The sequence below is a fragment of the Rhea pennata genome, chromosome 1, assembly GCF_028389875.1.
Source record: "Rhea pennata isolate bPtePen1 chromosome 1, bPtePen1.pri, whole genome shotgun sequence".
Lineage (NCBI taxonomy): Eukaryota > Metazoa > Chordata > Aves > Rheiformes > Rheidae > Rhea > Rhea pennata.
The window spans coordinates 137,379,671-137,395,934 of record NC_084663.1 but is presented as its reverse complement, the minus strand read 5'-3'; the positions used below and the strand labels follow the sequence as shown (position 1 = coordinate 137,395,934).

General features: G+C 41.9%; 1 protein-coding gene across 1 annotated transcript in view; it reads left to right on the top strand.

The window, feature by feature from the left end:
• Nucleotides 1-848: 848 nt before the first annotated feature.
• The window catches only part of FRMPD4 (FERM and PDZ domain containing 4), a 305,963-nt gene continuing 290,547 nt past the window's right edge, over nt 849-16,264 (top strand). Inside the window, 1 exon segment of the mRNA XM_062574603.1 lies at nt 849-907. Coding sequence (XP_062430587.1) covers nt 867-907 — 41 coding nt within the window. The 5' untranslated portion in view covers nt 849-866.

Below are 16,264 nucleotides of genomic sequence, written 5' to 3'. Positions count from 1 at the left end.
GAGAAGTACGGCAGGGCAGTGAGGCAAGATCACCCAAGGAGAGATCCTCGGGGAGGAAGAAGGCTGCCTGCTTCCCCAACTTTTGCTTTCAGAGGAGGAACCTGGGCGGTAACCTTCTTGCAAGGACCAGGGTGCTTCTTCCTGGCTAGGGAGGAGCCTTCTCCCCCTCACCGGGGCTGCCCTTGCCCTTTCCCTGGGGCCAGCCTGCCCCAAGGGAAGGGCAGGCGTGCGGAGCGGAGCCGCCAGCCTGGCCCAGCTCCCCTCTGCCCGGCCCGCTGCCAGAGGCCGCAGCGCCGCCTCGGGCGGGAGCCAGCGGGCCGTGCTCGCCTGGGCAGCCGCTCCCCCGCAGGAGGGCGAGACACTGCTGGCCAGAGGAGAACCCCCCTCCCCGCCCCCGCACCTCCTTTCCACCTAGCTTATTCCCCCCCACCGCTCCCCGCCGCCCTTCTCCGCCTTCCTCCGCCGGAGATACTGCAAAGAGGCAGCGGGCGGCGGAGCGCGGCCGCCTCCCCCTCAGCCTCCCGGTGCGCGGAGCGGCGGGGGCCGGGGCTGGCGGCCGCGCCGCCCTCCTCATGCCCTGAGTTACCCCAGAGAGGGGGCGCGGGAGGCAGCGCCAGCAGCGGGGGAGGGAGGGAAAGAGGGAGGGAGAGAAGGAGGGCTGCGCGCAGATGAATGCCGCTCCTGCGAGATGCTGCACGCCCAGCTCCCTGCCGGAGGGGGGTAGCAGCCGCCGCCGCCGGCTCCTGCTTTTGCAAGGGCTGTTGCTGCCGCTGGACGCAACCTTCTCCCCGACATGGAGCTGCTGCTGCCCCTGCTGCTGCTGGAGTGAGTGAGTGAGTGACGGGCAGAGCTGGCCGGCTGCATGGATGGATGTGTTTAGCTTTGTGAAGATTGGGAAGCTCTCTGGGTAGGTGTCCGCCGCCACCCGCGGGCGTCCCGCGGTAGCGGGCGCTGCCCATGCCGGTGCCCGTGCTCGGCGGGGGCGGGAGCGGGGCCGCCGGGGGCTGCCCGCGGCGGCGCGCTCAACTTCCCTGGCGCCGGGGCGGAGGTCTCGGGGTCGAGGTGCGGGTTTTCAGTGCCTGCTGCCCCGGCGCCTGCGGAGGGTCACGCCGGTGGCTCGGTGTCGTTGGGTTATTCCTCTCCCCCCCCACCCCCCGCCGTGTTAAAAGACGATAAACGTGTCCCGCAGCTGGTGCTTCTTGCCGCGGCGCAGCTGGGGTTACCCACAGCGCTGGCCGTGCTGAAACGGCCAGCTCGGAACTGTTTGGAAACGTAAAAGCGGCGACGGGAGCCGCGACCAGGCTCGTAGGGGGTGAAGGTTGGGGGGCGCGGTGCCTCCGTGCCGCTGCCTGCGGGTGAGGCGCGGGGGGGCGGCGGTTAGCGGCGGTTAACGGTCGCGGGGGGGTGGGGGGCGCGCTGCCGGGGGTGGGGGCGGGGGCGAACTTGTGAGGGCGCGGGGCACCGCCTGGTGGCGGCGGCGCCTCGGCCTCGGGCTCCGCGCCGCGCCGGGGCAAGCGGGCCGGGCGCGGGCGGTATCTTTTAGAGAAGCGGTGAAATCACTGTCAGCTGTGAGCACTGCCCCTCTGCCGCTTCACGCGAGAGGCGCTGGGGGTAGGGGGCGAGCGGGTTTGGCCTCTGTCACCCCGTGCTGGCTGGGCATGTACTTTCTGTTGCTTAAATGGGAGAAAGGCACGTACGTTTTGTTGATTAAAGGGGTGCTTAGTGAGGATATCTTTTTCGTTTCAAATAAGTCTTCCTTTTAATAACCTGCGACTGCTTGTCTCTGTCTGTAGGCTGTTGCATTCACAGCTAGTTGCCAGGCCGAAGGCTTCGTAGATGGACAAAGAAGCATACTAGCCTCTATTAAAAATGTTTTCACTGTAGTTAAACATAATTGGAGGTAACTCTTCTCAATAACCCAGGAAATCACACTTTATCTCAAAGATACGGCATAAAAGTGCTCGAGTTGCAGGATTTTCCTGTTTTGTGGTGTGGATAATCTTCCTAAAGAATTTAGCTTTGATCACTGTAACTGGGAGTGTTTTTAATTCTTATGATTCAGTGGTTAGGACACCATAGTTACCATATCCATTTCTGTTTATGAAGCACGGACTGAAACTGGATTTCGTACAAAAGGGAGAAAGGCTTTGTTAAAGAAATACAAAAGGTAGCTTGCTTCAGTGACGTTCAGGTAGGGAGCTTGTCAAAATGACAGATGGTCTTTAAAAACAAATGTTGCATAGCTGGAAGTTCTAGAAGGCCACAGGTGTAAACCTAGCTTTTTTTCCCCAAAATTTCCCACCATTGCACCTGGCTGTGACTGCAGCTCCACTTGTGGCAATGCCTGCACCGAACAGCTGCTGTCACTCAAGCACATCATTGTCTCATCCTGCTCAGAGCAATTTTACATGATGTGACGGCTAAAACACTAGTGGCCTGCTCAGCTTTCTTCAGTTCATGTTCCCAGCTGATACCACTAGAGCTGCAGCAGCTGTAACAACAGTGGAAACTTCAAGGAGAAGGAAAATATACTTGTATAGATACAGAGCAAGTCATGTAGTATGATATTTATTTCCAGATATATTGACTTGCTGGGCTTCTGTCTGTTTGAGAGCAGAGTTTTAAAGCCTTCCTGTTCCCCCCAACCTTCATGTCTCGTATTTGTCACACTTGAGTTAAAATCGGAAGGACAGAAAAGGATGTGCTGTATGGAAATATTATTCAGTCAGGAACATGGAAATTTTTAGATATATTTTAAGATTCATTCTGCCAAGTGCTTTGTTGGTATGCACTGTATCTGTTGGCTTTCCACATCCTCAAAGGTACAGTTGTTACCAATCCTGAGATTTGTATTTGGGTAAAGGCAGATTTATAGTATTTCATTAGAAAATCTAAAAATTCCTTTTGCAATTAAATCACACATTTCAAAACTTGTATCAAGCTTAATTTGATTCAAGGATACGAAAATTTATATAGTCAGGGGCTGAATTTATCTTCTAGATTGCAGTAAATCATTTCTATACCGAGCTACTCTTTCTGTTTCTGATTTTCTGGTTGTTAAATGACTATAATAGTTTACACGGGACTTTACTTTGCTGTTTCCTAGGTAACAGCTGGCTATCTGTTCCAATTTTATGAGCACTTCATGGAGCAGCCAAATTCCAGTGTAAACCCCATTTTTAATCCCTCTATATGTCTGAAAAAGTAGTTTGACTGAAAATGCTGATTCTTCCCTTGCTAATATTAGAAGGAAGGTCTTTTTGAAAGAAAGGAAAGATATGATAAATGGGTCTTAATTGAGAGTGTGATCTTGCAGGCAGATTACATGCATGAAGTTGTTGAGAACTTGGCTGCTACTAATGTTTTTAAGACTTTCAGTCATTTTTTATTTTGCTGTGCATTCAGAACTTACATTTTAGGTGCAAGCCAGCTATTAGAACTAGAGTCTGTGGCCTTGCTTCTGCAGGCAGTGGCATGGATAAGCCCTGTTATGCATGGCTACTGCAAGGGATACTTTTTAAAGTCATGATATAGTTTTAGTAGATGTGGTGAGAATTTAAAATTTGCCTTGATCACTATATGTATAAGCTCTTCAGCTGCAATCTAAAATAGGCATATTTTAGATTGATGGGACATAAACTCTTAGAAGGTAGCTACTTGATATAAAATTTCACTAGACGTTAGCTTCTTATGTTGAAATGCAGTTTTCGTCTCTAGGCATGTTACCTGTTCACCACCCCTCTTGCTGTTTTGAGTGTAGCACCTGTGTGTGTAGGATCTTTTAGAGACCCTCACTTCTGCAACTACATGCTTCCTCTGTAATTGATAGGTGAGTGGGGAAGCACTGGAGAAGGGATGTGTGCAGAAATGTGAGAGAGAGCAACACTGGTCTTACAGTAGATCCGATCTGTGGTGTGCAGTAGCTTTAGCAATGCTTGTGTGTATGTGCCATGGGAAGAGGGGGGGAGGTTTCCCTTTTCATTTCTTTGCCATTGTAGGTATGTTGCGTTGTGCCTCAAATGTAGATTCTTCATGATGAAGTTCTTGTTGATTTCTAAAGATTTGAGATATCTATCTGACATTGAAAACAAAAATATTCTGTAGAAACATTGATTGCACTTTCGTTAACATCTCCTCACTCCCATCTCCCTTCTTTGAAATTCACTGATTTAGTAGTACTCAAAAAAATAGTTATTTTAGTATAATTATTGTGGAGTCATTCTCTGAAGAGAAAATAACCCCCTGCTCTGGTAATGAATTTACAAGCTTAGAAAATGATTGAGAAGTCTTGTTAATGGATTAGTACTCTGATGTGCAGTTGTAACTGGCAGAGGAGTATTTTTGTACCAGGGGCTGCCTAAGCATGTATGGTATGGTAGCCTCTGTAATTTGGAGGGAAGGATTATTAGGAAAGATAAAGGATACGTAAAAATTGTCACATTAGGTTGGATTAGAAGTCCATTTTGCGCTCTATTCTTTGTTGTTTGCTTTTAGCAGCTGCTTGGGTAAAGAGTAGAAAAAGAACGAGAATAGAGTGATAATCCTTTAGGTATTAGGAGTGGAGGAATAATGGTACTGCTGTGCTGAAAATGAGATGGAACCTTTTCAAATCTAGGTAAATCTGAATAAAGGGCAGAATATCAAGTTTCTAGTCTATACTGAGTAGTTGAACTATGAAACAGTAGGTCAGAGTAGCAAACAGGGGTTAGCAAGGGTTTAAGCTTGTATTTGTAGAACATATTTCTAGTTACAAAAATCTGTTTGCCAGCGATGAATGTTTCCTGTCTGTAGAGATCAGTTGTTTCTGTGCTTTCTTATTAAGACATAAAACTTCCATATAGAAAGGTAGCTGTCTGGGTACAACCTGAATGTGACCAGGTGAGGTAGTGACCCTCTAGAGTTGGGACAGACAACTCCAGTGTCCCCGCTACTGTTCTGCTGAATAACAGTATAGAGAAAAATAACAAGATTTTCCACATGTGAGGTTGGCAATCTGTAAGCTGTGACAACAGTGATGAAGGCAGGCTGATAAGCCTATGTCACACAGCTAGTGTTCTGTTCAGAAATGCTGAGCTGATGCAAGCCATTTGTCACAGGAAAGAAAGCCTTCCAAAAGGGAGTATGGACTAGGAAAGTGGACATCTGCTCTATCTCATGGTAGCAGTTAGAGGTATAATAGTGGAAAGTTAACTCCATATCACAAATAGGAAACTATCATTAGCAAGACTTGTCTGTCATTACCAATGATACTAATCTGTGGTATGTGCTAGGCAAATTTATCATACTTGGATTTTTACTTCTCTGCTGAAGTTTTGCATTGCCACCCGTTACTGTTGAGTTTAAATCTGTTTCATAGAAACTGGCTGTGAATGGCCATATTCCTGGTGTACCCCATGGAATTAGCATAAGAAAGAAAAACCCCAATGCCCTGCAAGGTGTTCTTCTCAGAGAAGACTCAAATATTCCTTCTTTTCTATGAATATGCTATACTAAAGCTAGATTCCTGACTGAGGTAGGAAACTCTTAAAAGGCCCTTCTGATTGGGGTTGCTATGGATAAATCTTGCATTCCCATCTTTTGTGCTTATCTTTCTGTAGCTGGGCTTCCCTAAGCAGGGAGATTGACTAGGTAGTTCATAGAATCATAGAATCAGTAAGGTTGGAAGGGACCTCTGGACATCATCTAGTCCAACCTCCCTGCTCAGCAGGGTCACCTAGAGCATGTTAGACAGGGTTGCATCCAGGTGGGCCTTGAAGATCTCCAGAGAAGGAGACTCCACAAGCTCTCTGGGCAACCTGTGCCAGTGCTCTGTCACTCTCACAGTGAAGAAATTCCCCCTCGCGTTCAGGCGGAACTTCCTGTGCTTCAGTTTCTGCCCATTGCCTCTTGTCCTGTCACACGGGACAACTGAAAAGAGTTTATCCCCATCCCCTTGACACCCCCCTTCAGGTACTTGTACACATTGATCAGATCCCCCCTCAGTCTTCTCTTCCCCAGGCTGAAGAGGCCCAGCTCTCGCAGCCGTTCCTTATAGGGCAGATGCTCCAGTCCTCTGATCATCTTTGTAGCCCTGCATTGGACTCTCTCCAGTAGCTCCATGTCTCTCTTGTACTGGGGACCCCTGAACTGGACGCAGTACTCCAGAAGAGGCCTCCCCCGGGCTGAGTAGAGGGGCAGGATCACCTCCCTCGACCTGCTGGCAACACTCTTCCTAATGCAGCCCAGGATACCATTGGCTTTCTTGGCCACAAGGGCACATTGCTGGCTCATGGTCAACCTGTCATCCACCAGCACTCCCTTCTTTGCAGAGCTGCTCTCCAGCAGGTCAGCCCCCAGCTTGTATTGGTGCCTAGGGTTATTCCACCCTAGGTGCAGGACTCTGCCCTTGCACTTGTTGAACCTCAGGAGATTCCTTTCCTCCCAGCTCTCCAGCCTGTCCAGGTCTCTCTGAATGGCAGCACAGCCCTCAGGTGTGTCAGCCACTCCTCCCAGCTTGGTATCATCGGCAGACTTGCTGAGGAGGCACTCTGTCCCTTCATCTAGGTATTTGATGATTTCAAGTTGGACAAGACTGGAAGATGGAAAAGTGAGAAAAGTCATTTATGAGCTAACATCTGTTGTAAGCTAAGAAGACTGTAAGTGTTGATGATTAAATAATGTACGAAATCAGGTAAGAAAGGAAAAGCTCATCTTGTGTTCCAGTCCTGTGTACTGTGTTGTGCACAAATAGTTCTGTTAAACAAGATGATCTATATACATGAAGTTACTCACATGTGTGACTATTGACACTTAACCCTGTTTGGATCCACCTCAAGATGGAAGAGACATGCCTTGAATAGGAAGGGACTTCTGATAGTACCAAGTTGTACTTAAAGCTGTTCTTTACAAACCTGAGTTAGTGCTTAATGTTTATTGAAATTTGTAAAGCAAATGGTTACATATTTATTGCAGGTATGTTTTTGAAGACTTTTGAAAGAATCTGAGACTCTATTTCTGATTTAAAACGAAGTAAATAACACTAACAGTGTAAATTTCAGTAACTGCACTTTCAAATCCTAGTGAAATCTACACTACTTAAAATCTACACGTGTATATAAATACATTGCAACTAGAAATGGAAAGTACTCTGGGACTACGCAGTCTCTCCTACCTAAATCAAGACCTGGTTTACTTCAGGTCTTTAATGTGGTCCTTTAGTGTACAGTCTATAGAAATTCCTTTTGATAACTTGTTCATTGGATATAGAAGTAGAAGTTTACATTCATTAGTTTCAATAACCAAGAAAGAAGAGTTTCAGGAAATATTTTTGTACAAATAAGAACACTCCAAATAAGTAAAGTGAGAATGGTGGAGGGTGATGCAGGTCTCCATGCTGTTAAATATTTTTTCACTGATGATTTAAAATGGAAGAGAGATGTGAAATAAAGCTGATGAGTATCTTTTAGGCAAAGTCCCTTGTGAGGTATATGAGCTGAACAAAAATAACTTCCCTTGATGATAAGGAGATTTGTTGCTGATAGACTTGGGTGCTTCCACAACTGTTTTAAGAGTTAATAGCTTTGAGAAGGACAAGAGGGGATTTCATGTAAAGAATTCTATTATTATAAAAGCATTGTCAGTGAGTATTGAATGGAAGTTTTCTCATTTTCTTTATATGAAGTCATTGAGGGAAATTGCCAGGTATTGTCTTTAGGATATCTTGCAAGATTTTGAGAATCAAGGGTAGAAGGAAGATTGAACAATAAAAAAGAAGATGGTGAAGAAGAAGAGGACATATTTGACTGTATACTGAAATCAGATTTTGAGAATGAGAATCACAGGATCAAAAACAGTCTCAATAGTATTATTTTGTCACTGTTTGAAATTTTTGAAACTTTAAGGGAGAGAGGCTTGGGAGACATTGGAATGTATTACAGATATCTTTTTAAAGATACACAGTAGTAAGTATGTATGTATGCATTAATGGAAACTGCCTACTGATTTGTATCAGCAGTCAAAAGGGTGAAGAAGGTATCATTTCTGTTCTTCAGAATTTGATTTTGTATGTGTACAATCTTTTTTTTTTTTTGAGGGTGGGAGAGAGAGGGTATGCTTGCTGAAAATATCCTTGTTTTCTTTGCAGTAAGCCATTGCATGATTCACAGTACGCCCAGTAGGAAGAGAATGTAAAGATTATTTGTAAAATTTAGAAATACTGATTGTACCCATTTTAGAATGACGATTTATTTTTTAGGTGTTTTGGCATGATTTATTTTTCTGTTGTTCAAAAGAACTGTCAGGCTTTTTAATGTAAGTGCTTACACATTTATATCAAACACTTTTCCAGTGTTATGCAGCCCATAAGGCTTGCTTACTTTGCTTATAGATTTTGCAGTTTCACTGTTTGTTTTTAATCTTAAATTTGTCGTTATATTACTTTGGATTTGGCAGTGCTTGTAGTTTTAGAGAGCAGAACGCCCATTATTCTATAGCAGTAAATGCAACCAGAAGTACTAGCAGTTGCACCAAAAAGGTAGAACAACAGAGGCATGTGTTACAAATTTGACACAGGTATTTCACTTTTGTCCTATATTTGACTGAAACAGTGTACTAGAGAAGTGAAGGAGAAATCTGGAAATAGTCCTTATCTAAGAAAATTATGGGAGCTGGATGTCTCAGCCTGAAAGCCTCAGCAATGGCATTGACTTCAGCTTTCTCTGAATGTCAAAAACTTGATTTTTGTGAAGCATACGTATTATAGTATGAGCTGTAAGAGAGTGGAGTTTGCAGTTGCACAGAGGAGCACTCCCAAATGGTGCTGAAGTTCAAATTTTAATTTGTGTGTGATGTTAATCTTTTTATCCACAAAAATTGAAACTTGCTAAGAGCACTTTTAAAGCCTTGCCTTACTCTGGAAAGAAGCGTGCAGTTTGTTTAACAATGCACTACATAACAGGTTGTAAGACTTTAGCACAGAAAAGACAAATGTCTCTTGTTTTGACCAAATATGACATGACTAATATAGTTAAAGTGCAGGTTACTCATTCAGCTAGAAATGATCAAAATTTACATGTAAGGTTTTTGGACTGACATTAGTTTATAATGTAAAGGTATCTGCTTTTCTTGATTCCCCTCCCCCTCCCATGCTCTGTTCTTGCTATAAACTCAGAGATGTTAACAAAATGTTCATTTTCATCTTCATCATTTTTTCAGGGAGAGAGATGAAGTTAACTAACTAATTTGGTTATTTGCCTAGGTTTTTGCTCTGCATTCCTTATTTTGTATTATCTGTCATGTTTACAAGGTGTGTATTTTCCTTGATTGGGGTATTATAGTAAAGAGGGACAGAGAAGAACTGCACATGGGGAATGTTCTGTACTTTGCCCTTTTGTTTTGAGGACAGGATCTGTAGGGCCTTGAGTATGGGGAGGAGTGGCAGAGTGGAAGATGGAAGAAACTGGAGAAAGTAAGTTAATGAACGTTCTGTTGAACAAGGGCTTATTTGTAGTGAGTGAACTGAAGTAATTGTTAAAGACTAGCTGATCTTTATATGAAGATGAACTTGTGCTGTTGCTTAGGTAGGTGTTTATTTGCTTCATAAGCCTGGTTGAGTTAATTGATTAGATGTGCTGTAATATGTGTGACTGCTATTAAAAGAAAGGGGGAAAAAAAAAGGAATAGTGTCCGAATTACAACACAAAGAGCATTTTCTTTTTCTTCAAAAGTTTCTTCTTGAAAATCTTTTTTTTTTTTTTTTTTTTTTTTTTTTTTCCTTTTCCCTCCACTGGATACTGGATCTGTGGTGATTGAACTGGCTCATGGCATAAAACAAGAAGGTAGTTCCTGTTTCCCTGTGCATTTGATATGTGTGGAGGTACTATCAAGAAGGTGGTTTTCTTTTTCCGTAGGTTGAGGCTAATCCCCTACACTCCAAATTTCATGGGCTCTGTGATCCTTCCCCCTCCACCCCCTCAAATGCAGAAAGCCTGAAACCCCTTCCACCCTCCCAAAAAATAAAAACAGTAGGCATTTTTGTCCTTCCTATGGGGAAAAACTGGGAGCAGCCCCTAGCACTCAAGCACTGTGAGGATGGACTTCAGTAATATGGTCGAACTGATCTAACAGCTGATGCCAGGTCGCCCTGTGAAACTGTGGGGTCTCCTCTTTATTCTTCTGCTTCCCTTCTCCCCTGAGTCATTCCCCACAGACCTTTTCTTACATCTTAACCTACAGTAAGTAACTTCAGGGACCAAAACCAGTAGAAACCCTTTTTTTAGCATCTTTTTTTCCTGCTCATCTACATCTCTGAATTAGCCTGTTTGAGACAGTGAGTGATTGAGGTAGCAAGACGGTTGGAAGGAGAGGAAGGAAAGCAGGACTTTTGGCATCTGATAGCTCTGTTATGTTGTAAAACTGCACCCTGAGAGGTATGATTTGGTGGTAGAAACTATTGCAGGAGATTAGGGAGGTAGAGACCACCATTCAGTTGCCTGTGAGAACTCTGTGCTCTAGAGAACATGGGGAGAGGGAGGTATCCTAGAAAAGCTGGATGAGAGGGAGGGAGGAACTGCTTCACCTCCCCCCTGAAATTCTATAGATCTTTCCTGGGTCCTCTGGCTTCCCCTATCCTCTTCCCTACTCATATGCATCTCTCCAGCTTCAGAGCCTGTTCTGCTGCTGAGGGGTAATTCATGATTCACTTGGCATCTGAGAAGCTGAAGGCTAGTTCTGTGCACTAAATATGATTTTCGTGTATATTGCACATCCTGATGTGTTGAGGTATTCCACTCCTCCTCCAGTTCCACATAGTCTGAAAAAACTGACTTCTGTTTAGTGCAAGGCGTTTTACAAAGCAGATTTTTGTTAGTATCTTTACTTTATTAGGCAGGAGGGGAGACCAGCTGTCCAAGGGATTAATTCATATATTGTTTGTAGAAGATCTTTCCAGGAGAAATGGGAGAGATGATTTTTTTCCCCTTAATTGCCTGATCAACATGCATTCACTTGTAGCAGTAAGCTTGTGGTTATATCCTTTTCATGCACATGTTCTCCAGGTTCTGGAAGCTGTCTAATGAGATAAAAGGGTTCCTTTCAAGTGCTCTGTTTCTGAACTCAGAAAGACATCTTACAGAAGTTATTGTAGTGTGTCTGTACTGCTTCTGAAACCACAGAAAATAATTAGAGAGTATTAATGGCTTGCTTTGCTTATGCTCACCATTTTCAAGCGGAAAAGTTTTATGGTTGCATTAATTAGCGTGATTTTTTTTTAATTCATCTTTGAAAAGTGTGTCTTTGTTAACACAACTAGGATGCATGGACTTCAAGGAAGTTTCCATACAGCAATTTATCTATTTCTGTTTAAATCTTCTGTTATTCCTTGCATCATACAATAGATAATATAGCACTTTTGCAGTCCCTTCCTTGTCCATCACTTTTATGCTTTGAAATGTTTACATATTGACTCTTATATTGATTTCACTGAAAATATGGACTAGAGAGGTAATGATTACAAGAATGTTGAAAGATACGTCAGTCTAAAGAACAACAATATCTGACATTAATAAATACAAAATAAAAGTCTGTTTTCTAGATGGCTAACAGTACATCTGCATGGCTAGTATTTAGTCCATCTTAAAGATGACCATTTAAGAAATGATATACTTGCAATAGAGACATTAGTATACAAGCCTGTTTTGCTTTATTCAAAATGCTTGGCTCAAAAACCTCCAAGATCTGTATTTCATGTTAATATTGTGTTGATGGATGCCATATATTTTGCATATGTTTCCAAGCAAAACACTAAATCTATTATTCTTCAGTCTTGGTGCCTTTTGTAGGCTTTAAGATATTGTGACAAGCCTTGCTCATATGGGATATTCTGAAAGGCAGTGGAAATGGCAATGCATGAAGTTGGCAGATTCCGTGCTGCTTTCTTGCCCTGTTGGATTAATGTTGTCCGTCATGTCTCGGTTTGCTACCTGTGGTAGTGATTGTTTAATAGATTTAATGGTAGCCTGCTATGTAAAGGGGAGGGCAGGAACTTTTCAGTCTTCTACATGTAAGTACAAGCATCAGCCTTTATCTCAACAAATGTACTTTGTATTTATTTAATGGTAAAATACATAGTCATTGATTTGCTTTTGGATTTGTTCTCTAAAGCTCAGCTTGACCTCGTAGTGTTCTGTGGCCTTGAAATGAATAAACTGAGTTGTATGCTTTTGGAAAGGTTTCCCTTTCATTTATGTTCATTAGCCATTAATGTCAGAGCTGATTCTATTTTCTCATGTTACATTATGCTTCGCAAAAAGAGGAATTTGGTTTTCACGTTAAACGTTTAAAATGTTTCTTTCATAGGATAAAGGAGCATTAGTTTTGTTTTTCAAATGGTTCATAGTTTAATGCTGCAATGAGCAGCATTCTAATTAGAAGGCGCAACACCTGTCTTACTGGGTGTTATCTCAAAATGGCTGGAATTGATTTCAGCTGCATAAAATATTACTGAATCAACATATGTTTGCCAAACAGTGCTGGTAAGAGCTGACTTTTTTTCTGTCTAGTGTTCAAAATACTCTTTCTCGAGCTCTAAACTTAGTGGAAAGCAGAAAATAATTTGTGTCTTGATTTCTCTTGTATGTTTTTCTGCTTCATTCCCCCCCCATCCCATCCTTCCCTTAATTAGTTTTCCACTCAAGCAGTTTTTGTACACTAGACCCCCCCTGCCCCTTTCATTATGAATACCTAATACAGACCTGCAAGTGGTCACAATTGCTTGGCAGTATTTGCTGAGGTGTGTTTGTGTGCGTGTGTGCACGTGCGTGCACATGCACATGGCTTAGTGGCCACAAAAAGACACATCTTGCACCAGGAATTTTTTTTTTCAATATTAAATAATTCAATATTTTGGCTTTTAAAGGGGGAAAATGAAATGGTTTGTACTTTATTTATGTGTGTGTTCAGGGAAGAGCGGGTTTGAGCATTAACAAACTCATTGCTGGTTCTGCCTTTAGTGTTTAGTGACAGAAAGACTTAGAATTTGCATAGTGTTATGTGAGAGAATAAGACCACTTCGCTCCTGTTCTTACGTGATCTTTTCAAAATTTGGTAAGGACGATTAGTGTGGCTGCTTTTTTATTTCAAATATATATTTTATTCCCTCTTCACTTGCTCATTTTTTCAGTGTTGTGAATTGAATGATATCAGCTCTTATAAATAAAATGCGGATTTCTTTCTTTTTGCTGTAGCCAAACTTCATGTACACACTACAAAGTCAAAATATCCCTGCGTAGAGATTTTCTTTATTTGCTAATACATAATGCTGTAACTTGAATCCTAGCCGAAAATTTCTTTTCTGGTTTCATGCTTGTTCTGATTTCATCTGTAGAACCTGCCTGTCCCAGATACTGTTTCTTTTGGTCTAGTCAACAACAACTGCCTCCACAGAGGCAATTAATAAATTGCCTTTAATGCAGAGCTTCAGAAACTATTGCAGAGGTATTTAACACCTACTGTCAGGTTGGTTGAAAGTAGGAAACTGCTGTGTAGTTGTAGGTCTGCTTCCCTGGGCTGGTGGAGTGCTTCTGAATGTGACAGTTCCCAGAGTTGGCAGACTTTTCAGTTAGGATGTAAAATTTGCATTACATTTGCAGATGACATGGTCAACTCTCCAAACGGGCAAGCTCAGTCTGACAACAGATTTGAATAATTTACTGAATAACCAGCATTAATAATGACAAAGGAGTGGTGTGTGCTTTGGGGTGGGGGGAAGGGGGTGTAAGTGCATACATGTGTAAACGTGCACACTTAACTTATTGTACACCTCCTATAAAGCACATTTAGATAAGCTTTTGCTGTAGAAATGGAACAGAGAGGCAATTACCATGACTTTCCATTCCCAAGTTAGACTTCTGTAACTCACGCCTGTTGTGTTGAAAGCTATGATTGTTTCGTAGTAGAAGTAAACATACTACTTCACCTCTATGGTAAGGTATTTTTATGGTAGTGCATGGTGACTTGTTTAGTATTTTCTGACATTTATCAGTGTATACAGAAGGCAAAAACTCAAACAGCAGTAATGATGGTGGTCAACTGAATCAGTTACTTATCTGTGTAATGATCAGACACTGGCCCCTCCTGGACTTTATTTTGAAATCTGTTTGGATTTTTTCTGTGAACTGGTAAAACATGGAAGGTAATTGTTCCAAAAAAGGCCATTAATTGTGAATACTCAGTTCTTATATCTTTGTTTTCATGTCCTGCTCAAGACCTAATGGGGAAAAATCAGCTGAAGACAGTATTTTTTTTTCTATTTTATTTTTTTCTTAGAACTGTTTGTCATCTGATTATCTATAAAGTGATGCATGCTGACTGCTGAATGATGGTGCCAAATTATAAGTTGGTTTTGAAAATTAAAGCCTACTTTGGTATTTTGTTATCACACTTAACTATTAGAACTTGATTAAGAGTTTTCTGAAGGATACAATTCTCTTGTAGAATTATGTGAAAACATGCTTTTCTAGTGCATAATTAAAAATACTTTTTTAAATTTGAAATTACTAACATTAAAAATTTTGGTTTTAAAACTGTCCTCTTTGCCTTGTGTGCCTGCAGTGATTCTGATTGATTGTAGTGTCACTTGGTGGTGACAGAAGAGCGGATCACCTGCAGTTTGCCCAGCTTGCTTTTGGATTTAGCCGAGGATCTGCTCCCTTGAATAAGAATTGCATAAGCATTGTTGATTACCCCCCTCATCCCTCTGCCCCTCCGTTTCATCTTAAACAAGTCAGAAAAGCCAGAAGAATTTGCTGAGAGTGTTCAGTGTGACATGTCTGTTAATAATTTGAAAGAAGTACTTTAAATTGCTCATGCATTTTTGCTAGGCTGTAATTTTTTTAACTGTTTGCAGAAAAAAAATTGAGTTTTCATTGAATTGCCTGTTGAAGAACCTGTCAGCATGCAGTGGCAGTGGCTTAAAAAAAAAAAAAAGAATGTTCTGTTGTTCTGTTTACTTTGTAAGGAGTGGCCTTGGAAGTATTTTTTCAGACTTATTTTGTTTCCATTGTATAATGGGGAATATATTATAACATTCAGGAAGATGTTCCACTCTCAGCTGGAACACAGTGCTTAGTTCTGATCACCATATTTCAAGAACAGTGACTGAATAAAAACTAGAGGAGAGAAAAACTTCCACATGATGGCAACTTATAAAATTTAGGAGTGTTCAGTATAGAGAACTGATGAAGGGGAGGAGACTGTTTCTATTTGAGAGGCATGAAAAATGATGCATTCTCAAATGAGGTAAAATAGAAGATTTAAATTTACCCTTTTTTTAATTTAAAGTGTTGGACATTACAGAGCAGTTATAAAACTTCTTTAAGTATTTTTTTTTTTTTTAACAACAAAGTGTCCAACAGAAATAAACTACTATTCACCTAGTTGCCCTTTACACAAGCCTTTACAGAATGACAGAATGGTTGGGTTGGCAGGCACTTCTGGTGGTCTTCAGGGCAAACCCCCTGCCCAAGCAGGGCAGCTAGAGTGGGTTGCACAAGACTCTGTCCAGTTGGGTTTTGAATATCACCAACTTCACTTGAATATCACCAAGACTTCACAACTTCCCTGGGAAACCTGTTCCAGACATTTTTTTTGTATTTTCAATAAGTGCCTATTGCCTCTTGTCCTGCCACTGGACAGTGCTGAGAAGAGTGGCACCATCCTCTTTACACTCTCTCATCTGGTTTTTCTACACATTGGTCAGATTCCCCTTGTGCCTTCTCTTTTCCAGGCAGAACAATCCCAGCCTTAGACACCTTGAAGAGTTAGATCTTACTGGAACTTAAAAAGAGGCTGATCTAGCATAAAAAATGATTAGAATTCATACTTTCGCTGTACATAATCCAACTTCCAGCTGATAAAATGAAGTAAAAAGGTTGAAAGATCAGTACACTAGGTTTAAAATGTAGTTGGCTATAGCATGAATGTGTGTATGAATGGGAAAGATTTGGGTTAGAAGGAAATTTTTTAATACACTTGTATTTTTGGTAACTTTCTATTCAGTGATCTAACATAACACAAGGGACATAAACCTTACAGCTTTTATGTGCTTATTTGGGAAAAGTATCTTCTCTTCCATTTTCCACAGACTGCAGTGTATTAAACTTATCTTTTAATAAAGACTGTAGTTTACAAAGATTTATAGGCCATAGCAGTATGCATATTTTGGTGAAAACACAAACTGGATTTTATCACACTTGTTTCCACTCAGAGAAAACAGTACAGGTAAATAAAG